Source organism: Neomonachus schauinslandi, chromosome 6, assembly GCF_002201575.2.
Source record: "Neomonachus schauinslandi chromosome 6, ASM220157v2, whole genome shotgun sequence".
Lineage (NCBI taxonomy): Eukaryota > Metazoa > Chordata > Mammalia > Carnivora > Phocidae > Neomonachus > Neomonachus schauinslandi.
This window is the reverse complement of record NC_058408.1, coordinates 6,724,826-6,750,393: the sequence shown is the minus strand read 5'-3', so window position 1 is coordinate 6,750,393 and position 25,568 is coordinate 6,724,826. Positions and strand designations below refer to the sequence as shown.

General features: G+C 44.8%; 2 protein-coding genes across 3 annotated transcripts in view; both read right to left on the bottom strand.

Moving 5' to 3' along the window:
* Positions 1-8,569, bottom strand: part of HSD17B7 (hydroxysteroid 17-beta dehydrogenase 7) — a 29,139-nt gene extending 20,570 nt beyond the window's left edge. The window contains exons 1-4 of one of the 2 annotated variants that reach the window (XM_021698411.2): positions 8,503-8,569; positions 6,615-6,818; positions 1,447-1,539; positions 314-455 (exon numbers count right to left, since the gene is read on the bottom strand). In XM_021698411.2, the coding sequence (XP_021554086.1) occupies positions 314-455; positions 1,447-1,539; positions 6,615-6,818; positions 8,503-8,537 (474 nt within the window). In that variant the 5' untranslated portion in view covers positions 8,538-8,569. The remainder of the gene's footprint in view (positions 1-313; positions 456-1,446; positions 1,540-6,614; positions 6,819-8,502) is intronic. The other variant, XM_021698412.2, reaches the window with a different exon arrangement.
* Positions 8,570-19,536: 10,967 nt separating this feature from the next.
* The window catches only part of DDR2 (discoidin domain receptor tyrosine kinase 2), a 54,016-nt gene continuing 47,984 nt past the window's right edge, over positions 19,537-25,568 (bottom strand). The window contains exons 13-16 of the mRNA XM_021698428.2: positions 25,007-25,198; positions 24,483-24,717; positions 21,633-21,782; positions 19,537-19,671 (exon numbers count right to left, since the gene is read on the bottom strand). Coding sequence (XP_021554103.1) covers positions 19,537-19,671; positions 21,633-21,782; positions 24,483-24,717; positions 25,007-25,198 — 712 coding nt within the window. The remainder of the gene's footprint in view (positions 19,672-21,632; positions 21,783-24,482; positions 24,718-25,006; positions 25,199-25,568) is intronic.

The following is a 25,568-nucleotide window of genomic DNA, read 5'->3' as shown; positions in this document are numbered from 1 at the left end:
AAAGACCGTTCAGAACAGGACTGGTACACTTCCTCACAGTTCTGTATATTGTTTCTGAAGGCACCTGTGTGTTTCTTTCTCACTTTGTCTCTGCTCTCTAAAATTGACATCAAAAGGAAAAAAAGAAAATATATCAATCAAATGCTTTAGGGAAGCAATGTTTTCACAGAGTGCAGTGATCACCCCATTTAAATACTCAAGGATTTCATGCTAGCCATAAATTAATGAGCTTAACAAACAGGCCTGGGACATGTCCATGCCAGCCTTTAGGATTCTAGCACTAATATGAGCTTCTTGAGCCCAGTCCTTTTACCAGAATAAAGTGGCCAAAGACGTTGGTTTCAAACACCTCCTGGAGCCCATCGGCAGTGACTTTATCTTCCTGGGTCAGCAGTCCTTCAGCTGTGGAGAACATATGAATCACTTTTCTGAAACAGGAGAAGACAATTGTATGCCTTTTAAAAGCTTCTTTAACTGAAAATACTGGAAAACCCTCCCTGCCGCCCTCCCCGGCCCAAAACTACATTTTCCTTGATCCTATAAAAATACCTATTTCTCAGACTGTGTTATTGTGTGTATATAAATAAGATGCAAAAATGCTTCCTTTCCCCCAATTCAGAGAAGTATTTATATTATAACTCATACTACCCATTGGACCCTGACTCAAAAAAATCTGCTGCTAAAACTCTTTTCACTTTTTTTCCACATCAGGTTGCAGGTGAACTTCTCTGGGGGAAATAACAGCCGTGCCAAAGGAGAAAAAGTCTTCCCCTGAACAAACTGATGGTTAACTGCCCAAGTTACACAGGTTGGTTTTTTACTGGGAATTCTTAAAGCACCAAACACATTAACACAGTAATTTGCTGTGAGATCCATTTACTAGGTCAAGACCTGTGTGTGTGCGCGCGCGGGCGCGCACGTGTGTGTGTGTGTGTGTGTGTAATGGAAAAGAAGTAAAACAAAAGTAGCAATGTACAAAGAATGCCCTAAGTATGTAAGTCACAAGATAAGATTTATTTCTCACTGTAGGTTGTGATCAAACATTTTTGGAAGCCACTGTGCTACTGTGTGTTAAGAATCTCCCGGGGAGACCTTTGGTTCTACGCATTTCCCCCGCCTCCGGGGCAGAGTACCTGCCACAGAGCTGGGAAATGCTTCCAAAGCAGCTTTGGTACTAACAACTCGGACAATCTCACTGACAACTCTGCCCAATTCTGAGATGTTCTTGCTACTAGACACATCCCGGCAGATCAAACATGGACCTTCCGAAGCATCTAGCCACTTGGGATGTCCTGGAGACCTAGAGCACCCATTCCCTGCAATACTTCCTGTCTTTATTCTCCTCAGCCGCCCCTCAGCCCCCTAACTTAACCTACTGAGGGCAAAACCAGGCAAAAACAAACAACCGATTCCTTCCACTCAGTTCATCTAGAAAATGGACATTACCTTGAAAAGAGGCCAGAGAAAAGTGCTTTGATATTCAGCTGTGGATTGGGCATGATCCCAGCATTCAGATAGACATAGTCTAATCTCTGAAACCTGCAAGGAAAACACCAAGACAAGATTGTTCATCTTCTCTAGAGCAACTGGACTAAAGAAAGCCTACGAAGGACAGAAAATGCTTTCTGAAGGGGACGCATGACACATCAGGGTTACACCACTTCTTTCCCAATGCTGTTTCTTCAGCCACAATAAATATTTGAGTATTCTTTTTTTTGACAGTGGCTTCAAACAGAATTTGGGGAACTATAATGGGCTTTGAAGTTAAATCTTTTCAGATCAAGACTCCTTCCAGCTCTGTCCTCCCAATTAGGAACCACAGGTGGTAACCCTCTGCCTGTTAAACCCACTCTCCATCTGGTCTTAGAAAGTTGTCTACTTTTTTTTTTTTTTAAGATTCACATCTTCCCTATTGATAAGTAGAATTTATATAATATTAGTAATGGCCCAACCTGAGCCATCAATGCTGGAACCTGAATGCCAATATATCTAGTAAGGCAGCCGATCCATGTGGAAACCGCTCACTGCTCGTGGCCAGGGGCTCTGTATCATAAAATGGTGAAAGCTCACAAGAATACAATCACATGACAGAAGCTGAGTGGGGGTACGGCACTCTTGGAAAGCTCCTTCCAGGACACCTGTCATAGAGAGAACAGTGACATGCTGACTTGAGAGTGCTTTTTCATTTTTAAACCTCCGTAGGCCTTAATCTAGCATACTCCTCTTGAACAAGGGCCAAGCCTGCCCTCATGATACTCACAGGCACCATGAATGTTCATAATATCTCCTACAATTCTATGCATTACGCTATCTCCGTGCCCTCTTCTGTAGAGTCCAAGACAATACGGGCCACAGCTACCTTAAAATACATCCATGTTACCAGGACAGATGGCACACAAACATTTCTTGATCATTCTGTAAGTAATTACCAGCCCCAAATGACTCTAATTACTAAACTTTCTGTTTAAAATGCTGATGTGGATACTACTGGGCCATCCATGTAAGTGCCATAAAGTCTATGTTTTTCTTTATTTAAATTCAATTTAGTTAACATATAGTGAATTATTAGTTTCAGGGGTAGAATTTAGTGATTCATCAGTCTTATATAACACCTAGTGCTCATCACATCACGTGCCCTCCTTAATGCCCATCACCCAGTTACCCCATCCCCCCACCCACATCCCCTCCAACAACCCTCAGTTTGTTTCCTAGAGTTAAGAATCTCTTATGGTTTGCCTCCCTCTCTGTTTTCATCTTATTTTTTCTTCCCTTCCCCTAGGTTCCTTTGTTTTGTTTCTTAAATTCCACATAGGAGTGAAATCATATGGTATTTCTCTTCCTCTGACTGACTTATTTCGCTTAGCATAATACCCTCTACTTCCATCCGCATCATTGCAAATGGCAATTTCATTCTTTTTGATGGCTGAGTAGTATTCCATTGTGTGTGTGTGTGTGTGTGTGTGTGTGTGTGTGTGTGTGTGTACACTGGGGTGCAGGTGTCCCTTCAAATCACTATGTTTGTATCCTTTGGATAAATACCTAGGAGTACGATTGCTGGGTCATAGGGCAGCTCTATTTTCAACTTCTTGAGGAACCTCCATACTGTTTTCCAGAGTGGCTGCACCAGCTTGCATTCCCACCAACAGTGTAGGAGAGTTCCCCTTTCTCGGCATCCCCACCAACATCTGTCATTTCCTGAGTTATTGATTTTAGCCATTCTGACCAGTGTGAGTTGGGATCCCATTGTGGTTCTGATCTGTATTTCCCTGATGCACGTGGGCCCATCAATTGTTGGTTGTTCCATTACCTAATGTGCAAACTGCCATCTAAGAACATTAACAAATTTTGCTCGAAGTGGAAAGGCAATGCTCAAAAGAGTGGAAACTGCAGCAGAACACCAAATTCAGGTCTGCGCTCAGTAAAATGGCATATTTACTACTCTCAAAGATTAAATGATCGACACAATCGCTCTCTTCCAGATAAAGCAGAACTGCAATTTCTCACTAGTTTTTCCTCTGCACATAGCTTACAGAAGAGAGGCGCACAGCCAGAAAGCCCAGGTGTCAGGAATGGTGCTGTGTTAGCCAACAGACGGGCCCTTCCCAAGCTCTCTTCAGTTGTAATTTACTTCAGGTCTACAATGGCAGACAATCACTTGGGCCATTAAGGGCGGGAGAGTCTCGACATAAGCAATAGATGTATGTGGAATCGGCACACATTCCCACATCTGTGAATATCACTATAACTAGCATTTGGTAAGTCTGGAGGAGAGCACTCATCCCAACAGGAGCGCTTCTGGGGATGAAATGAACACACAGAAGCTGCACTGAAATGCTGATGGCAGGTGCGCTTTACCTCCGTGCTCCCTCCCACCTTACAGCCCTGCTGCCTCAAGTTCTTCTAAGTGTCCTAATACTCTGAATGTTACAACCTAAAATCTCGAAAGTCGCTATACTGGAAAGGGCTATTCTTTTTTATTTTTTTTAAATTCAATTAATTAACATAGTGTATTATTAGTTTCAGAGGTAGAGGTCAGTGATTCCTCAGTCTTATATAACACCCAGTGCTCATTCCATCGCGTGCCCTCCTTAATGCCCATCACCCAGTTACCACCACCCCCCCACCCCTACCCCTCCAGCAACCCTGTTTGTTTCCTATGCTTACGAGTCTCTTATGGTTTGCCTCACTCTCTGATTTCATCTTGTTTTATTTTTTCCTCTCTTCCCCTATGATACTGTTGTTTCTTAAATTCCACATGAGTGAGATCATGTAATTGTCTTTCTCTGATTGACTTATTTCGCTTAGCATAATACCCCCTAGTTCCATCCACATCATTGCAGATGGCAAGATTTCATTCTTTTTGATGGCTGAGTAGTATTCCATTGTGTGCGCATATATATGTATGTGTGCACATATATATATATATATACACATACTACATCTTCTTTATCCATTCATCTGTCAGTGGACATCTGGGCTCTTTCCAGAGTTTAGCTATCGTGGACACTGCTGCCATAAATACTGGTGTGGAGTTATTCTTAGAAAATGTATTGTCAGCCCTCAGGTGTGACTACGGAAGCAGCTGAAACATCAACAGCGTTCCTGGTCTTGGGCTACTGAATGCAATAGCCTGGTACGAACAGGAACCCATGATCTCCTGGGGCAGGGCACAGGTTAAGAGCTAGGAAAGAAGGTAAGCCTCAGGCCCCCTTCCTGCCTCAGGTGATTGCTAGCACAAACATCCCGCTTCTCCCTTATCCCGTGCCTGCCTTCCTATGTGCCTGCTTGTAGGGGAAGGTGCAGGCCTACCTCACGTCTTCAAGGTAACTGCCCTTCCTTTGTACTCCTTTCCCATGCTTTGAGGCACCTGTCCTTGCTTTTCTGACAAAACGAAACAAAAGCTACGCGCAGAATCCAGCTGCTGCCCCCTCACAGAGGTGGGTCCTGCCCGTCCTCCCCGATCATTGTCTGAGAACTTTATTTCAGTGCGTGATGACAACTGGGGTGCAGGGGCCCCTTCGGATCACTACATCTGTATCTTTGGGGTAGATACCCAGTAGTGCAATTGCTGGGTCGTAGGGCAGCTCTATTTTCAGCTTTTTGAGGAATCTCCATACTGTTTTCCAGAGTGGCTGCACCAGCTTGCATTCCCACCAACAATGTAGGAGGTTCCCCTTTCTCTGCATCCTTGCCAACATCTGTTGTTTCCCGACTTGTTGATTTTAGCCATTCTGACTGGTGTGAGGTGGTATCTCATTGAGGTTTTGATTTGTATTTCCCTGATGCTGAGGGATGTGGAGCATTTTTTCATGTGTCTGTTGGCCTGGAATGTGCTATTCTTGACTGAGGGTGAAAGTTCTTTTCTGCTAAATGAGGAAATATAACTAAATCTATACAAAACAGAAGGACAGCTGGCTGAGAAGGTTCGGGGAAAGGAATGCCTGAAATCACCTGATTTGAGCTCAAAACTTCCATACTAACTGTAGGGTCTTTAACTCAGTAAGGACGTTTACTGTGCAGCTTCACAGACTTGGCAACTCAAAAGTTATAAAAGAGAAGGGGATATGGAACCTAGAAAATCTCCTCGGTGTTTTAGAAAGACGATGTGGCAAAAAATTCTAGGAGAAATGACATTTCACAAGAGGCTAAGGCTGAAACTAGAAGAGCGGGGTGAGAAAACCAGCTCTACCTTTGCTCTGTAACTCGTGCATTTGCAACAGGGAAATGCAAATGGGCTAGCAATCCCCATACATAAAACACAGAGTTGACAGGGAAATGCAAATGGGCTAGCAATCCCCATACATAAAACACAGAGTTGTCTTCTTCAGCAAATGCCTTTACCAAAAAGGCCTTTTGTGTCTTTACTGTACTTCATTTTACTGTCCAAGGAAATAAAGCAGCTCTTGTTCCTTAAGGACGTCAATTACAAAAATGTTTGAAAATTAATTATTCCCCATATCCTTAGGGCTGAGTGTGGACTAGTGTGGGGCTCCTGACCTTTTTGGACCATAAATTCCTCCTAGAATTAAAAAAAAAAAAAAAAAAAGCATGCCTCCTTCCCCAGAAAAAATGCATTGTGCACCTATATGCAATTTTGTGTACACTTTCTAGGGAGTCATACATCCAAGGACTCTATTCCTTCCTACACCAAATATTTCTCAAATGCCTATTACATGCCAATTACCATGCAGATGTAAACAAATCTTTAAGGGCCTGTGGGGGAAAAAAATCTCTGAAGAAATAGGGTGCAGATGTGGGTTCTCAGACCAACCCAACCAATATCAAGTCCTAGGCACCTGTCCAACCTACTTAACAAAGTCGTTACACGGAGGAAAGATGCAAAAACTGTATTCAGAAGGGAGTTACCATAATGTCCACCCAACTAATCACACATAAAGGTGTATTCAAATTAATCCTCATAAAATAATCGCGATTATGACTGAGCATGAAAATGTGCTCCTGAGACACCACGGGTCACTCTGTACCGATCTCCTCAGCCTAACTTCTTACACTGCACCTGGTGTGAGATGTTTAGGTTTTCCTCTCCTTTCTTATTTTATTCACTGCTGTCTCATGCAGTCGCGTGAGAGAAAACCCGTCAACCAGAGGCATACCTTTGCTTGAGCTCCCTGGCGGCCCGGATGACTGACTGGAGGTTGCTGACATCCACCTGCACGACGCTGACCTCGGCGGCGGGGTGAGCGGCCAGCAGCGCGGCGCGGACAGCCTCCGCTTTGCCCACGTTCCTGCACGCCAAACACACGTGCAGCTCATCGTCTTCCTCCAGCAGCCGCTTGCAGAGCGCCAGGCCAACGCCACTGTGAGGACAATTCGGAGACAGAATATGCATTCATTCAGATGGCGCCAAATAGGAGGCTTTGCTCTCTGGTCCAGAAAACCACTGTTGTCAACATGGGCTCCCATGAGGAGCCCAGGCAGAGGAAAGAAGACTCAAACATTATTCACAGAAGAAGGAACACCCCCCCCCCCAACTTGAATAGTCAGTCACTCGCCCAGGAGGCTGTCCAGTTTGTGTTTCTGAGAGCACATGAGCGCTGTCTTTTCATCGGGCGGTTTGCATGCTGTACTTGTTACGACACTCATGAAAGGGAGTCAGTACATCACCAGCAAGAGCCGACACGAGCATCGTATTAGCCGTTTCCTGCGTGCATGTTTTACTTTGCTGTCTAGGTTCCTCAAGGGCAAGAGCTCTACTACCTGTTGGTATCGGTGCCACCATCCGGAGCACAAGCAATTCCCAACAAGGAATGGGTGAATCTTACAGTAACACAGCAGGAGGCAAGTCCCTCTCAACTACTATGATCGAATAACCACCAGGAAGAGAAAAAACTCAACTTGATTAAGCAGCAGGTACGAAGAGGAAACATAAGATGGGCACCAGGGAAGAGCAGGAGGATGAGGGCACAAGACAAAGACAGATAGACTCCTTCAGAAATGGCATTTGAAACCACACAGTAAATGAGGACACCACTCAGACCAGCTGGGCTGAGCACAACCAAAGCCTGGCCTTGCCAACAGAGCATCAAATATATTTACCTTTACTCCTCCTCACTTGAGAACAGTAGGTCTTTACAATAAATATCCAAGTGCATACATCACAATATACGTTAAAAAAAAGAAACACACAAAAACAGTTCCGACTCGGACTTCAGCTTAGGAAGCACCCTATCAGTTGTTCAGGGCACTCACAGACACCTGCCACGCCGCTGAGCTAACATGGGTGTGTCTAGGTAAGCGAAAGCGGACGTATTTTAGATGACATTTGACATATCCTCTGCCTTAATCCCTCAAAACCTCCCACTGCAACAGGCAGAATGGTTTGGTTGGTGTCATCCTCCCCACATTCTTCACAGAAGTGCGGATGAGGAGTAAAAGCGGGGGACAGAAGAGACCGAGAGTCCACATGGGCGGCCCTGGAATAATTAGGAACTGGCGGTGATGGTTATTTGCACTCCTGCCACGCCTCGCCAGATAGAGGTTTACTTTTTTAAGAGCGTGTCTAGCTCTGTCCTGGGTGGAATGACACCCCCACCCCCGACCCCGTCCCACTGCTCATGGGTGTTGAACCTTATCTGGGGGGCAAAGTCCTGCACAGATACAACACTGGGAGCACACGACGGTCGCGACGCTAAGCGCCGGGCACCGAGGTCGACACGGACCAGCTGGAGGAGGCGGGGTCCGCGTGGGAAGCGCCCTCGTCCCGGACATCAGCAGGACCCCCGCGACGCTCCAGTTTTCCTTTCCGCCGTCACGTTCAGTTCCAGCACTGGTTACTGTGCGCCTCGAGCCGCCGGACGCCCGGAGCGGGCGCAGCGAGGACCCGGGGACTGCGGGGCAGGGGCTCGCCCGAGGCCCCACCGGGCAAGGCCGGGGACGCCTGCTCCGGGGGGGGCGGGGGTCGCCTGCGGTGGTCCGGCCCTGTACTTCCTGCTCCCTGCGACTCCTGACCCGCCGCCGCCGCGGCCACCGAGGACGCCTCACCTGCTGGCCCCGGTGACCACCACCACCTTCCGCATGGTCTCCCTCCCCACCGCCGAGCCGCGCAGGGGCCCCGCCACCGCCTCCGGAGCAGAGGAATCCAATCACCCTACGCGGCCACGCCGCCGCCGCTGTCCAATCAGAGCCCGGCGGGGCCCCCGCTCCCCTCGCGTCATCGACTCCGCGCTGGGCCCTCCAATCGCGGCCCGCCGTGCGCTCCCGGAGCCGGGGCCCGGGTGGGGTGAGGTAGGCCGAGGGGCGGGGCCGGGCCCGAGCCAATCCGGACTCTCGTCGTCCCTAGGCGGCGCAGGCGTGCCAGAGGACGCGCGGGGCTCCTTCAGCGCCTGCGGGATGCAGGGTGGGATGTAGGGCGGGATGTTCCCTCAGCCGAGGACTCGGGTGCGAGGGTCTTGGCTCGCCGGGGATATCAGCCTGCCTCTTTATTGCAGGAAGGGCTCAGGATATTTGCACAAGAACGCTTTAATTTTAGAGGCACGATTTGGGTCTAGGAATTAAAGTTTGAGTATTATCATCTACTTTGCTTTCCACTCCTTTTTGGGAAGTGTAGATCCAGGCACTGCGCCATTTTACAGACCAGCTTCTGATCCCGGACCAGCTCTTTCTCTTTAAAAAATCATCTTTGCAAAAATGAACATTGATTTCATTAAAAATTTTATGTAGACTCATGCATGAATAACCAGTTTTCAAAATTTGGAACATGGTATGAATCAGAGTATCTAAGAACTTCATAGGACATTGCGAAGGTGTACTGTAAGCTCCTACTTCAGTGTTTCTCAGACTCTGTGGTAAAGGACCCGTTTTGTTTTTCCAAGCCATCCCAGATGGGTACTTTTGGAAAATACAGTAACAAAGCATTATTAGAAAAATGAAATAAAAAGCGAAGGATACAAAGTACAAGCCCCAATTTTTTATTATTAGATATAACACATAAAAGAATCTTCTGCCAAACTGCTGTTAAAGTTTCTAAGGCTTACTCTAGGTTTCTCTACTTATCGTGCATTGGTAACAAGGTGACCATTACTAGTCTAGGTTCACACTAAGTAACTCCACACCTCATGTATGTTCTAGGGAACGTACTTTAATCTACTTCATGGCCTCTTTCAAAGTTTCAATTATTTATGCAAAGCAATGATCCCTCAGCAATGTGAGACTGATATAATTTATACTGGCTTTTGAAATCATAGAGGTCTTGATTAATTTGATATTGTAACAGCACTCCAGCTCGCTTCAAGTTTATGGGCTCCTTGCTTGCTGACCTAAGTCCCTTGGTCTGCAACAGAACTAACCTACTTTCCTTGCGATTTGCAGACCACTGGCCTTAAGGAGTGAAGAACCGAACTTTCCCGGAAGATAAGGTCTGACTACATTCAAAAACAGGTGCCACGAATACCAGCAGGTCTGTTCAGGGTCATGTTGACATACACCTAACTGCTGGGGCACCTGCTTCTCCTCCATGTGGCCCCCCCCTCCCCCTTGTCCCATGCCTTCCCTTTTAAAAGCCTCCACCTTGGTCTGGATGGGGAAGATGGTCTTTGAGAAGCTAGTCCACCGTCTTCCCAGGTTGCTGGCTTCCTGAATAAAGCAACCTTTGCTTTCCCACCATCACTTGTCTCTCGAGTGTTGATTTGGAGTGGCAAGCAGCTAAACCTGAGTTCAGAACTGGTACTCTGTCCAGGAACAATATCGGCTAGTTTAGTAATACTTTATCTTATACCAATAAAATTATATTCAGAAAATAAATCAATTATTTGAATATTAGATTCCTAAATCATTAAAACATCTTTACTGTTATCTGCGTGGTACTCAGCTCCTACCCTTATGCCACTTACAACTATTCTAAAGAGACCACGCTTTGACAATATTTTCTGGGAGTCCTAGAGTAAAATTAACCCCAATCTTTACAGTCTAGACCCAAAGCCTCCTTTTAAAGTGTCCTAGGGCTGGGGCGCCTGGGTGGCTCAGATGGTTAAGCGTCTGCCTTCGGCTCAGGTCATGATCCCAGGGTCCTGGGATCGAGTCCCGCATCGGGCTCCCTGCTGGGCGGGGAGCCTGCTTCTCCCTCTGCCTCTGCCTCTCTCTCTCTCTCTCTCTGACTCTCATGAATAAATGAATAAAACGTTAAAAAAAAATAAAGTGTCCTAGGGCTCAGAAGTGACATGTAGAAGGAGTAAGAGTTGTGGGGCTGTCCTATGAAAAACTCATTCCTACAAAGAAGGGGGAGGGCCCAGGCTCTGGAGATTCAGCATCACCACAATTTTGGGATGACAGCCAGTATAGGACCCAGTGTGAGTTAAGTGAAAACAGGAAGACCAGAGCAAGAGTGGCAGTCCTCTACTAGCGTGATGTCCATCCAGTCCAAGTTAGGAAACCTTGCTCTTTGCTTCCCTCTTTCAATTCAGGTTGGGCCTTTCAAGGTTCTTCAACCTTCACAGGATGGGCTGAACCACTAGAGGTGCCAGAGAGACCAGGAGAACAGAAATCTGTTGAAACAGATGGCATTGAATTTTGTATTTTAAAAATATTTAATCACATGTAGGACACCTCAGTAACGGTTATAATATATAGTTTATTGAAAGGTGAGTAAGTGTGGCTTTCATCGTCCCAAACTAGTCATCTTGAGTTTATACTGTTTATGGGGCTGTTTTCCTGGAAACCAGAAGAGGAACCTCGTATGCAACGATTCCATGTATCCCTGGCAAACCTTGGCCCCTTGAACAGAATAGTAAATATAGCACTCCTACCTTTGACTATTTACTACCTTATAAGTAAATTTGCCTCTCCCCTAAATGCTGAAACCGATCTCTGGTTCCTTTGATGGTGCCTGAAACAGTCCTTAGGTAGACAAAGATGAGTAAAAGTACCTTTAGCACCCAGGACAGAGCTCTATTCTGGGTCCTTAGAAACCTCTTCAGAAGCGGGGGAAATCGGAGGGGTAGACGAACCATGAGAGACAATGGACTCTGAAAAACAAACTGAGGGTTCTAGAGGGGAGGGGGGTGGGAGGATGGGTTAGCCTGGTGGTGGGTATTGAGGAGGGCACATTCTGCATGGAGCACTGGGTGTTATGCACAAACAATGAATCATGGAACACCACATCTAAAACTAATGATGTAATGTAGGGGATTAACATAAGAATAAAAAAAAAAAAGAAACCTCTTCAGAACTGACTTGCAAAAGAACAGCTGCTGGTGGGGCCATATAGCTCTTCTCGTGGGTCTCTTTCATCTGTCTCCTCTTCAAATCACTACACATTCAGCCTGGCCCAAAGCTACTCTGAGAACATGATTTTACCCATTTCACTAGATATAAAGAGGTACATATGTTGCTTATACATAAGGAGTTACTCCATGCGACTCAAGGACCAGAAGATAGGTGTGTAGACTTCTTTATCAAATATAAAACGAACATAAAATTCTAAGTGGCAATCAATCAGTAACAAATTACATACTCAGATCAATGCCTGGCATATAGATGCCATATCGTCTACAAATATGTATCACGCATACCTTCCTTTAAAGTTTGACAACAGGTGTTGACAATACAATTGTATCTCTTTGAACATCTCTGCTGTTCCTGTTTACTTTTTTCTCCTTTGCCTCCAACCCCACTCCCACCGCACAGATACTTGAATCCCTGGCCTTTAGCCCTGGAATCAAACCAGACACTCTGAGGGTCAGAGTGTGCCTTCGTGAATTATTATTGTCCTCTGAGTATTCTCTGAGAATTTCTATCCATTCTCTTATCTATCATAGCTATTGCTGGAAAAAATATGTAATTATTCAGAAAATTAAAAGGATAAATATATTCTTCAGGAACCAAGTAAGAAACATGTTTTTTCTTTGGGGTGGGGGTGGTGGTGGTTCATCTTAGTTTCTCTTACAAAGACTGTGTCTGTATTCTGGTTGCTCATAGTTTTTGTTGCTTTTTGTATCCTGGGTGGTCTTGAGCCAGATGACATTTGGATTTAGAAGAGATTTCTATGTATCAAACAAGACCACTTTGTAACAACAACAATAAAGCATCTGCAATTAATTCTGGACTGGATTCTCCAGAACTGGACTAATGAGACAACCCAGAATCCCAATCTCTAGTATGTTTGGATGTGCCAGAGACCAAGATGCTTTTCTTCCAATAAACAGTCAAGTAATATGTGAGAAGCCTGTGTAAGTAACCCTCTGCTGGATATCCCCCAATGAACAGGCACGCACAGCATGCACACCACACCACACTTCCTTGGCTCCGTTCCCGTGCCCCATCAGGTCTCCAAAGAGACTGTAAGGAGTAAAGGTAACCAAGCCCAGAGCTGCTGACACAGAAAGAAGGATCCATCAGTAGCATATTTCTTTAATCATTGTTATTTACAATTTATCATCTGACAGACTTACAGAGAATAAATAAAGAAAAGAAAATATACAATTGGTATCTTGTTTCTTTTTCTAATACAGAGAACTTTTACGTATTCTATTTTGGAATGACTATGATAGTTTTAAGCAGAGATCAATTGGTTTGCTCTTTACCCCTTGACAAGACACATCATCCTCCAAAGCCTACAAAACGAGGCCCAGATATTCCCTCCTCATAGGAAGAGTGAGCCCTGTTGGTTCAGAAACTCAATCCTCAGAAAAAGTTAGCAGACAACAGGGTAGAAGAACAGGGTATCATGAGTAGTAAAGGACATAAAATGTATAGGCTAGGTTACAAACTCTTGGGTGTGTTTACAGGAATCCTACCCAATTCCAACCATTTCTAAGCCTCTTTTCAAGAAAACAGGTGATTGCCTTATCACATTGTGCTTTCCCTTGAGTCTCTTTGCAAATTCTTCCCTCATATGCTTTTGTGAATATGGGTAAGCACAGGCTAGCTGGGGACTCTGATCCTTCTCCTTTAGAGGTTCTTGACAGGTGTCTGCTGGAGAAACCAGAAAGCTTGTTTCAAATAGGCTAGGCTTGGGGCCAGAGTCCCTCCCTGCTCTTGATGGGGTGTCTTGTAGAGAACTGCCTTGCACTGCTGTCTAACTACCCCAAAGAATGAGGTATCTCCATAGATCTATTTCATCCTTAGAAAATATACAAATGGAGAATGTACTTCACCAGGTACGAGTCTGGGCACTTTTCTCTCTTTCTTCGTTTGAAAATAAACCCTCTGCATTATAGCAAAGCAGTTCTCCCTAAATTCACCCCAGTTATGCTGGATGACAAGTTTCGGTTTCTGCCTTTTATTCATTCCAAAAACGACACTCAGCAAATATTTACTGAGTGCTTGCTATGTGCTTGGAACTTGATAGGGCATGCGTTAGGCAGTGTGAACACAGGAATCATCTTGTGACCCACAAATAGGGCAGGTGAAAGATGCCATCACAAAACTCACAGCTGTTTCAATCCCCCCCCACCCCAGGTTATTTCTGTGTTTACATTTAATTTGGTCCAATGTAGCTGTTATTCCACTTAAGAATTGATATTTAGGCAAATGAAATGTCTCTACTATTCTGAACTTTGTGTTTCATCACACACTAGAGGACTCTTTGCCATTGTACCCTATTCCTTTCACAAGCCAGCCCTGGTGCCATTAACTAAGTGCCACCCAGCTCCTGACCAAAATACTGGTTTACCCTAAGTCCCCCGCCTGCCACCATTACAAACCCTACTCACTTATAGGAACTGCGGTGACCATCCAGAATGCCCCACACCTGATTCTCTAGCCAGCAAGCTCCATGCAGGTCTCACTGTCTCTGTGTTTCCAAATCCTTCTAAGTTGTTCTTGGATTGTTCCAGATGCTAAAGAGCCAAACTAGTCAGAAAATGTAGAAGCAGTCTAGGCAGGATAATGCTCATTGATAAACGAACAGATTAATGTGTTATATTCTCTTTAGAATTTTGTAGAATTGTGTCCAGATAGTGTTTTTCCTGCTGCATCCAAGCAAGGCCAGGTTACAAATTAGAAAGGAATGAAGCATCCAGAAACTAAGTAAGTACATGTAAAAAAAACTGGTGAAATCTGCGTAAGGTCTGTAGTTTAGTTAATAGTATTACAAATGTCAACCTTCTGGGCTTGAAAATAGACAATGGTTACAGAAGATGTTACCAATGGGGAAAGCCTGGTGTCAGGGTAGGGCTGCTCTACTATTTTCCCAACTTCTTACGAGTCTTAAAAGTATTTCAAAATAACAAGTTTTGTGGGTTTTTTTTTTTAAGATACAGCAAGTAAATAATTACCCACCACTTGTCTGCCACCAAGCGATGCAGCTAATTGTGCCAGAGAACTCAAAATGCCAAAAAATCCAATCACCATTAACCATTCTGGTCTTTCTGTCTTGATTCAGCATTCCAAGACATGTACCAAGTGGAAAAGATATTCATCTGTTTCTATAAAAATGTTAAATTTCAATTCAGAAGGATTTCCCAGCATAGATCAGGATCTGCAAATTCCAGAAATATTTTGGGACCTACCATATGCCCTGCCAGAAGTCAGGGGTCTTACTGAAGAGACCAAGATGGCAGGTATATCAATATAAATTCAAGTTCGGATCAAAGACTTATGTTGGAGTAATCTAAGCCCTAACTATAAGTTTCTTCATTTTTTTTTCAGTTTTGGGCAAAACAGATGCTGTTCTGTTTTAGAATATTTCCTTGGAACATCTTCATGTCCCCCTCTTGCAGACACTCCCCTTCTTCTGTTCCCCGTTACTCAAAACACATGGCTTAGCCCCACATCATGGCTTTCTTGTGGGTCTGGATGGGACTAGAAAAACACATGGTTCCAACGTGGCACATACCTCTTTCCATAGATATCAAACAAGACTTAGTCTTGTCTAACTTCAGCCCATTGTTTCAATGTTTCCCTGTGGCCTTTCTGGGCACAGCATTGATGGGCATTATTTAAAGTGGATATGGTTAACAGAAGCAAGAGAAGGGGGAAAGAGACCCATGAAATGCCATAAATTCCCTATCTCTAGGTCTTCATTTCCAAAGTGGCACTTGGGAACCAGTCTAGTTCAGGCAAAGGGTTGATTTCTTCCCACCACCGGGATCCCCAGCACCTGCAGGGGTCCAAAAGCCACCGATGCTCTAACGGCCCCCTCCCCCACCACCTCGCAACCGAGAAGACCCTTCCCTGACGGCTGCTGCTGTGTTTCTGTCAGGACTTGCCCTTTCTGAAAACTCTGAAAAGCTCCCCTCCTTTTCATACGTCACACCTGCCTTTTCATTTTTCAATAAATACGTTTATAATCTCTATCATTCAGAATTTCCTTCTCTATACACAGCTATCCTTTATCTTCAAGACGCTTGCTCTTCCTGCCCTCTCTCGGACCTCTCTTCAGAGATTCGCTCTCATGCTTCAGCATGGGTTCTCACCTGCGCCACCTGTTTCTACCTTGCCACCCTGCCCCGCCCTGTGTCCTTCCCTGCATACCCTCCCTTACCTCTTTCTGTGTCGCCTTCTCTCTGGATCCCACCCACCTCCCCCACTCAGCCATGTGCACATTCACTGCTTCACTTTTGACTCCCAATTCCATACAATGCTCTTTGTTACACTGTCTCGTGCACTTGTAAGTGACCTTTCCAGGCACGAAAACCACATTCTCTCCCCGGTGCCTCTTCCCACTCCAGATCTCATCTGATCGCATATGTGTCTGGACAGCACATCAAGATGTGGACCTAGTTGTCAGCCCATTCACTGGCAAAAGTATGAATTTAAATCTGCCAATTCACAAACACAATCTGGACATAAACTATTTCACGTATGTCTTCAAGAGGACAACTCACTACACACGTAACAAAGCCCCCTGTCTGGCTGTCCCTTTTCCTATGTCCCTTTCTAAAAATTCCCAGCTACATTCTTCTCATCGAGGTTGGACCTACCTTTAAATTCAACATACTAAGCCTTCACCGTGTCCTCTATTGGGTTTGTTGGGTCTGTGCAGCGAGGCTCTGTGGGTCCGACCCGGCTAGACACTAGACCTGTGTCTGTGATCAAGAGTCTCGGTGCCGGAAAATGAGTGTCCTCCTCCCGGGACAGGGTCACTGTACGGGAGAACGCATGCTTGCCAGCCACTTGAAACAGATCACTCTGTGACTCAAGGCCAGGGAAATCCAGACACACTAAGTTGATTTTCAGTATGATTTTTTTTTTTAATATGGGATCATGGAATGCAGTGAATTAAGGCAGAAAGGTAAGAAGAAAGAAGTGGCAAGATGAGGCGAAGATGGGGATATGATGTCTTCTCTTGCCACACAAGAAATCGTGGGGCACGATCTGCATGGAGCCCTCCCAAAGGCATGAGGATGAAGGAGGACAGGCTGCCTGCCCTGATTTCAAGGCCCTTTGATTCTACTGAAGTGAGGTGATTAGGCAGGGGGTGCCCAGATAAAACACTACTTCTGGATGTTTCTGTGAGGGTGTTTCCAGATGACATTAGCATTTGAATGGGTGCATTGAGTGAAGCGCATTGCCCTCTCCCATGTGGGGGGGCCTCATCAAATCCATTGAGAGGGGTGGGGGAATAGATGAAAAAGACAGCAGAAGGGGGAATTCGCGCTCTCTGCCTGACTACTGAGCTGGAATGTCAGTCTTCTCCTGCCCTCTGTTTCTCAAAACTTTCCTGGGTCTGCAGCTTGCGGGAGGCAGATGGTGAGACCTTGAAACTCCATAATCATGTGGGCCAATCCCTTATAATAAATTATATATATCTATGTATATATATCCTATTGGTTCTGTTTCTCTAGGGAACTCTCTAATACATGAAGTTAACCCTGGTCTTGAAGGCAGAGGGTAGGGGATAAGAACATGTCTGGCCCTGCACGTATGAACTGAGATATGTCTGTGGAAATGCCTGGTAACACTTCAAAGCACTGTACCCCTGGCAGCTGTGTCCGTTACTATTATAGTGAGTTCCCTGCATGATTCCTTCCGCTGACCACGATTTTCAGAGCAGGAGAGGACCAGATAAGGGAATCCGTATCAACTGTAGAATTATCCAACGCGCCCTGCACATATCAGGACTGGGAGAGGCTTCAAGACCATCTAATCCAATGTCCTCATTTTACAGATAGGGAAACGGAAGTCCAGAAAGGTAAGGTGACTTGTCCAAGGTGACACGCTTGGCTTGGGGCAGAAGTAGGACCAAAGCTCCCAAACGAGTGCTCTCCTGACTCCCAAACCTACAATCTCTACAGAATTAGTCCTGGGAGAGACTGGAGCCCAGAGTCAAAGGACAGCGATGGGGGCAGGTATTCCCTGGGGGTAGGTATTCACTAGGGTCAGAAGATGATCTGGAGGATTTGGGAACTTTGCTTCTGCTGCAGCCTGGAGCAATGCTGAAGGCTGAACAAGGGAGAACAGTCAAGTCCCTGAGCGACTGTGCACAAGGGGGACCAGGTGAGGGCTCCAGAAACAGACCCAAGGACTCAAGACTATTTCTTCTGAGCTTGGGAAGTTTATTCTATAAGTTTTTCTTATAGAAAAACTTGAGAGGCCCCCTTTCCTGCTTCTCACTAAATCTGAGCCCTTGTGGAGCATAAAGCTCACAGTCCGTTCTGAGAGGACTCATTTGACAGTGTATCAGTCTCCATGAATTCTGAACCCAGACCATCCCGATTTCTCTTCTGCTGGCCACACCATCTCTGAGGCCAGAGTGTGTATGAAGCAGAAGCAGTGAATGACTTCTCTTTCGTGCTCACCCTGTGTCTCTCTGAAATCAAGGACTCTTAGGGTTAAAAGGACATTAAATATCATCTCATACAACCATATACCTTGTGTTTGAAAGCCTACATCTCTCTTGCCTATTCTTCAGCCTACATCTGAAGCTCTTCAGTGACGAAAGACTCCCCCCACCCCCCACCTTCTGGAGGTGGCCCATTCACCCTGTGCGTTCTGCTGGCTAGGCTTTCTCTAATAAGGAGTAGAAATCTATCTGCTTGTAACTTTCCCTCACTGGCCCTCATTGGTCAACATTCTGGAAATGCGCAGATCTACTCCCTATTACACACAGCCTTCAGACATAGGTTCCCTAGGGGATGCATTCACTAAAAGAGCTGAAAGACTTAGAGAAGATGAATTAAAGGGCCTGTGATCCAGACATCAAAACACCAGTCTTTACTGATTCAAAACCAGGCTCTCACTGAAACACACACCTGATAACATCTGAACAAGAAGAGGACCCTCTGCAGAAATCACAGGTGACTAGCACACCTGTTACCTGTCCTCCACAGACCTCTTTTCCTATATCCATTCTCTGTTCAAGAATCCTTCCATGTACGAGGTTCTTTTTTGGCAAGTGACAATTCCCCTTCATACAGCCTTGCAGTAGACATTCTCTCCTATGCACATCCTCTGTGTTGCCTACACATATAGACCATATCAACCTTACCCTTGACCCCCGCCCACAAAGGAACAAAACACCCATTCCAAGAAGCGGGAGTTTCTCAAGCATGTATCATCTGCCTTGACAGGAGAGGGAAACACAGAGGGCAGGACATGTCCAGAGGGTCAAATTAGGAAACCAAGAAATCCATGATCAGTTGCTGAATACCAACCATTGCATCCAATTCTCCACACTTACCGAGTGTTTTCCCTAAGCTTCATCTCATGTTTCCTAAGACATTAGTATTCTTCAAGTTTTTCGTTCGGAAAATACGTTTTAAAAGGTGACATGGGAAAAATATTGTAGCATCTGCACATTTATAAACATAGCATATTTAACCTGTATAAATTATCTAAATTGTCTAGGCTGCTATCCAACACTTTGGTATATTAAGTAAGATTTCTTTACTAGATTTTATCTGCCCTAGGCTTTTTTTTTTCTTTTTTTAGTTCTTTAATGTAAAAAAAAGAGTATATATGGGATGGGAGGAGAGAGTGAGGGAGTGGAGTGAAGGGAGGCCAGGGAGAGAGAGAAGCCAACAAGCCTCTGCCTCCCAGGCCCATTCAATGTCCAGATGGAGTGGCTTAGGCGTGGGTGAGGGGTAGGTCTCATGAGAAGGACCTGGGCCATTGGAATGTCGCCAGGCAGTGAAAGCATCACTCGTCCCCTTGTTGAAGGAGCAGAAGGTGGATTTCCTGGAATGAAGGACGGTGCTTGGTGTCTCTTCTCCAGCAGCTGAGCATCAGCTTATACACAGAGTCAGGGCAAATGGCAGGCTGGGGGAGGTAAGTCTTTGAAAACAAAAGTGCACAAAAAACAAGAATGTTAAGAAGAAGGGCAAAAAGGAAGTGTAGTTGCATTGTGATTTTATTTGCCTCCCTCCCTGCTTGAACTTGAAACAGGCTTGGTGTCTACTCTTCCCATTCCTGTCTCGGCCCTGTCCCCTTCCCTTGTGCCTCGTTGTCTGGACTAGGATCTCCTGATGAACCACTCTGAGGTCCCTATCATCACGCAAAAGATGAACCTGAAGCAAAAAGAGGTCTCAAACTGAAAAGCAAGTGGTTAAAACACGAAATCCTCCATTTATGGCCCACGCACGTTGTGGTTGATCTTGGCCGAGCCAATTGTGGTGGTGGGGAGGGCGGTGGTGGCGGCATGCTGTCTCAGCTCCTCCACTGGAATAGGACCCTAGCCGGATACAGACCCTGCAATGTATCCATGTCCCAGAATGTATCCACGTCGCTCCTACTGTCATGTTCTCTGCGACCCCCTCCCCCAGACTGGGCCACGGAGAGGAGTCTGCTGACCACAGAGTCCACCTCGAAGCTGGTAGGGTTGAGAAATGACTGTCCCTGCACTCTAATATCAAACATTTAAAATGTGAATACTGAAATGTTAGTAATAAAACTTAAAGTAATTAAATGTTGTAAAATGTAATCAAGTGTAAATTTGATAAATTATGTTTAGTAATTAATGTGCTCAATTTAATAAATTTTTATTGACAATTTAAACTCACACCTACAGGCAAGAAGCTTACTCAGCATATAATACTAATATTTGATTTTGACCTTGGCTTCACTCAAATACTAAACTTCACTATTCGACTGTTTGGTGGTTGGTGAAAATATATTTGGTTCACCACTAGTATTTAGTGAAGATGAAATAGTGGGCCCTTTTAAGCAGAGTATTCAAAAATAAATAAGAAAAAATCCTGGAGATTGTTAGAAATTAAAACAAAACGAGGTCAACCTGGGGTCATGACAGATTAGTCCAGGAGAAAAAACATTTTTTTCCTTGGTCCTCTCACTTATCTCTGCACACAGGAGTAAATTTGCCCTTTGTCATGGTAAGAAGGCAATTATTTTTATAACCAAGATAGATAATTTGGATCCCCTGCTCCCAAAATCTCTACAAAGTGTCGAGATAAAATGAAATTCCAGGACCTCTCCCTCTCATTTTCAACCTCCTTATTGTCTTATCGCTTGTCCTTCCCTTATCTTTTCTTGCTTCAATGTATTTAAGCCATTTAAGCCATCAGAGAATCGAGCTTTTCTTTCTGCAAAAGCCTTCTCCTCATCCCCGGCTGTCAGCTTGAGCTGCCATGTTCCAGGGCGCTGTGGCCAGGCCACTCTGGGGAGATTCAGTGCCGCAGCCACATCAACAAGCCCTAAATCCTACATCTCACAGGGACTTTACAAACTGAGCCAGCCAAAGAAATCTTAGACTATCCTGACTGGGAATTGGGATCCTTGTCAGCATGGGGATCCAGCTTTTCCCAAGTTCTGAGAGGCCACAGTCCAGGATGCACCTGATCATCTCTGGGCATATAAATCTAGAAACATTGCTAAATATTTAGTCCAAACCAAATTATTAACTACTGCCAATAAATCCCTTATTCACTTGAAAACTTCTATTTTTGTTTGTATGTATTTCAACCAGGAGGACAAACCACATAGTCTAGATCAAGAAATAGAGCAAACATGAGAGAGAGAGGATTTTATTTCCTGATGCAACTAACCCCTCATATCCTCCAATGACCATGGGTTGCCATATGGATAAAGCAGAGTGTAGGGCTGGCCGGGCAGGAATCGGGATACCTCTCGGTCTTTCACATTATCTGGATAATTAGTGACCAAAGACTGCCATCCAGGTGGCCCATCCCAGCTCAGGCTAACCTGCTAAGTCAGGACTTTCTTCCTCTCGCCTTCTGAAGCACCCAGATCCAGACCTGGCCATCCCCAGCAGTTCTCACCTGCCTCCCTTGGTCTCGGAAGAACTCTCCAGTATTCTCGATGACCTGCTCATCTGACAGCTGGGAATAGGGCTGCTCCTGGCAAAAGGTGAATGTCTCCCACAGAGTCACCCCAAAGGCCCACACGTCACTCGCTGTCGTGAATTTGCCCTGTTTATGCAAGGAAAAGAAGAGGAAAACGGAATAGCCTATGAGTGACAAGAGCAGGGAAGATCCACGTGACCTGCTTACCCCCTTCCACTACCCAGGGCAAGGAACACTAAAAGTGCCACCATGTGTATGGAGAATCTAAAACGACAAAGTCAAGTTGTTCTGACATCAAGCTGCAGGCCACTGTCTCGCCCTCCTGTTCTCAGCTTAGGTCCGCTTCTCCTGCAGATGAGATCCCAGGGCTGAAAGAGGTGCAGCCATAAGCTATCTGACTCTCCCACTGAGTGTCAGAAGCTCAAACTTCAGGCCAGAGGGCAGCCTTGGGAAAATGCCCGTGGGAATGGCAAAATAAGAATGGGAAAAGGCAATCATTTTTACGTTCGAGGTAGAGGAATCTAGTTTAAGTGCCAGGAGAGGTCCCTGGGAGAATCCAGGACTCTTACTTCCCAGGTCACAGTCTTGAAAGGGCAGACCAGCATGTGACAGCAATGGGATTCAGGTGTAATCGGCACGGATAAAATTGTGCACATTTCCTACTCAATAAATACAATGCTCAAGTACATGATGTTATTCATCCTTATTTTTTCAGATCAGAAAAGTGAGACAAGGGAGGTTTACTAAAATCACCTAGAGAGTAAGGCCATGAGTAATGAAAAAAACCGAGATATAGAACAGGATCCTGTGAATCTCGCACTAATCCTCTTTCACAACACTATACAATACCTTTAATGGGACCAATGCTCACTAATCACATTAGAGACGGGTAAAATATGTGCTTCTCATACAGAGGTGATAAAGATCCTTGTGAGGATTTATGTAAACTGGGGTATATCACAGCATCAGTCGTAATCGTGGGAAACTGGAAAGCACTTACATATCAAATTGCAGAGATGTTATTAAATTATTGGATAGATACATACACTGGAATATTACTCAGCCATTAAAACCGTGTTTTTGAAGAATATTTAATGACGTAGGAAATGCTAGTGATACAGAATTATATGCGCATAGCATCGTCCTGGTTATGGAATGTAATTATCTGTACCCAGCAGTCCCCCTTATCTGCAGTCCCCCTTTCCACGATCTCACTTACCCACAGTCAACAGTGGTCCAGAAGCAGAGCATCCGCCTTCTGATGGATCATCAGAAGGTCAGTAGTAGCCTAACACTACATCACAGTGCCTTGCAATGCACCCACTCCACCTTGTCATGTAGGCACTGCAGCATCTTTTATCACCACAAAAGGAAGGGTGAGTGCAGTGCAATATTTTGGAGAGAGAGAGAAACCATACTTACATACCTTTGACAGTATATTGTTAGGATGGTTCTATTTTATTATTAGTTACTGTTTTTAATCTCTTACTGTGCCTGATTTCTATATTAAAATATTAAAATATATATTATACCTTTATCATAGATATGTATGTATGGGAAAAAAACATAGCATGTATAGGGTTCAGAGCTGTCTGCAGTTTTAGGCATCCACTGGGGGTCCTGGAACATATCCCCTGCAAATAAGGGGGAGACTACTGTATATACATTCATATACACATACACAGAAATGTGTGTATAGAAAACAACCCTCAAAGGAAATATGCCAAAATACTAATAATGGTTATCTGGGTGAGAGAAAGGGAATGACTATATATATTTTTTCATTTCAAATTTAATTAATGAATCCTTTAAGAATATGAACAAGAGATAAACAGATCAACTATAAATGAACAAAGCTAGATTGCTCTCAGGCTTTTCTCTGCAATACTAAATGACAAAAGACAAAATTACATGTACACAGCATTGTAGGAAGTAAATGTTTAAAGTCCAATAATTCCATAAATCAGCCAAGTGGTGTAAAATCAACAATAAAATGTCTCAAACATGCATGGTCAGAAAATATACCTCCAAGAGAGACATTTGGAAAAAAATTATTTGCTTGTGGTCCAGAATACCAAGAATTGAATAAAAATTATAAAGCAAAGAATGATGAACTTAAAATAAAAAGTAAACAGTGAAAATCTTTAAAATAAACATATAGACATCAGTCTAAATACTTCATTAGAAACATGGTTATGAAGTTAATACAGAAGAAAAATATTTTGTGTGGATATCATTTAAGTGATAAGGTTTTTAATATCCTAGATTAATGAAGACCAATCAGTAGGTCGAAAAGGGTAGAGAGAAAAAAAATGATCCTAAATCCCTTATGATGATAGGTGCATTTTTAACCTTTTCCCCAAATTTCCTGTAGTGAGAGTGTTACATTTTATCAGCAGAAATAGGCAAGTGTTAAAAAATAATAATAATTAATACACCAAGCAAATTATCTCAAGTCAGAGAAAATATCAGCATCTGTTGTTTGCTTCCTACTGTCTCAGGTTTGTCCCTATGGGCCACGTGCACCTGCCTACACGTCAGTTGCCGAGATAGGGCTTAAAAACGTGAGGAACTCTGGGGTTCCTGGGTGGCTCAGTCGGTGAGGCGTCTGCCTTCGGCTCAGGGCATGATCCCGGGGTCCTGGGATCAAGCCCCGCATCCGGCTCCTTGCTCAGCAGGGAGTCTGCTTCTCCCTCTCCCTCTCCCTCTGCCCCTCCCCCCACTCATGCTTCCTCTCTCTCTCTCTCTCACTCTGTTCTCTCTCTCAAAGAAATACATAAAATCTTAAACAAACAAACAAACAAACAAAACCCGTGAGGAGCTCACCAGCAAGATGCTCTCCCAAGACATCCAACGGATGGGGAGCACTGCCCGGCCCTGGATCCGGTAGTAGTCACCACTGTACAGATTTCTGCTCATTCCGAAGTCAGCTATCTTGATGGTATAGTTCTTACCCACTAAGCAGTTTCGTGTGGCCAGATCTCGGTGGACAAAATTAAGGGAGGAAAGGTACTTCATGCCAGAGGCAATCTGGGTAGCCATAAACTTCAGGCTGGCATAACTGAGGGAATAAAAAAGAAGAAAGTAGCCTATGGGAAGAGGAAGCCGTGAGAGGAACGCTTTCTGCAGGTGGTACCAACGAACTGGAGTTTCAACCTCAACATCCCTTCTCTGTTCCCAGTGAATCTCTTTGCTTTCCCCCAAAAGGCAGCGGCACCATTATTTCCTGCGTACTAGCCTCCCCGCCATGCCAGAACACTGAGGAACTTTAACATTCGCTGCTCCCCATCTTCAGAGCCCAGGTTAATCTCATGAACACAGGGAAGAGTTGGGAGACCTGGCTTATTTACCTGACAGTGGGTGCGTTGCTGGAGGCAGAACTGGGGGGCTCATGGCGGGAAAGAAACTGATTGAGATCTCCATTCTCCATGTACTCAGTGATCATGCACAGAGGGTCGTCGGTGATGCACACAGCTAAGAGGCGGATGATGTTTGGGTCCTTGAGCCGGGACATGATCTTTATCTCCTTAAGAAAATCATTCCTTTGGAGGACACAGACATAGGTAAACCCAGAGGTTGCCAGGGTTAGAGACATGAGGGGGAAGAAGACACAGCAAAGCCTAGTCCTACCCATTATCCCAAGCCTTGTTTCCCTTGGGATAACCTTTGAGAGGACAGAGAAGTTCGTACCTAGAAACTATATTATTCTATACATCCTGGAATAGTATGCACCCTTATGCAACTATAATCTTTTTGAGAACACGAACCATGACCTGCTCACATTTGCATCCCTAGAATCCAACAAAAGGCTCACCACATAGAAAGTGATTACCATTTGCCGAGTCAAATATATGCGCTAAAAACTAGTCTGCAAAATGAAATCTTTCCCTGGAAATCATATCTTAAGTGCAC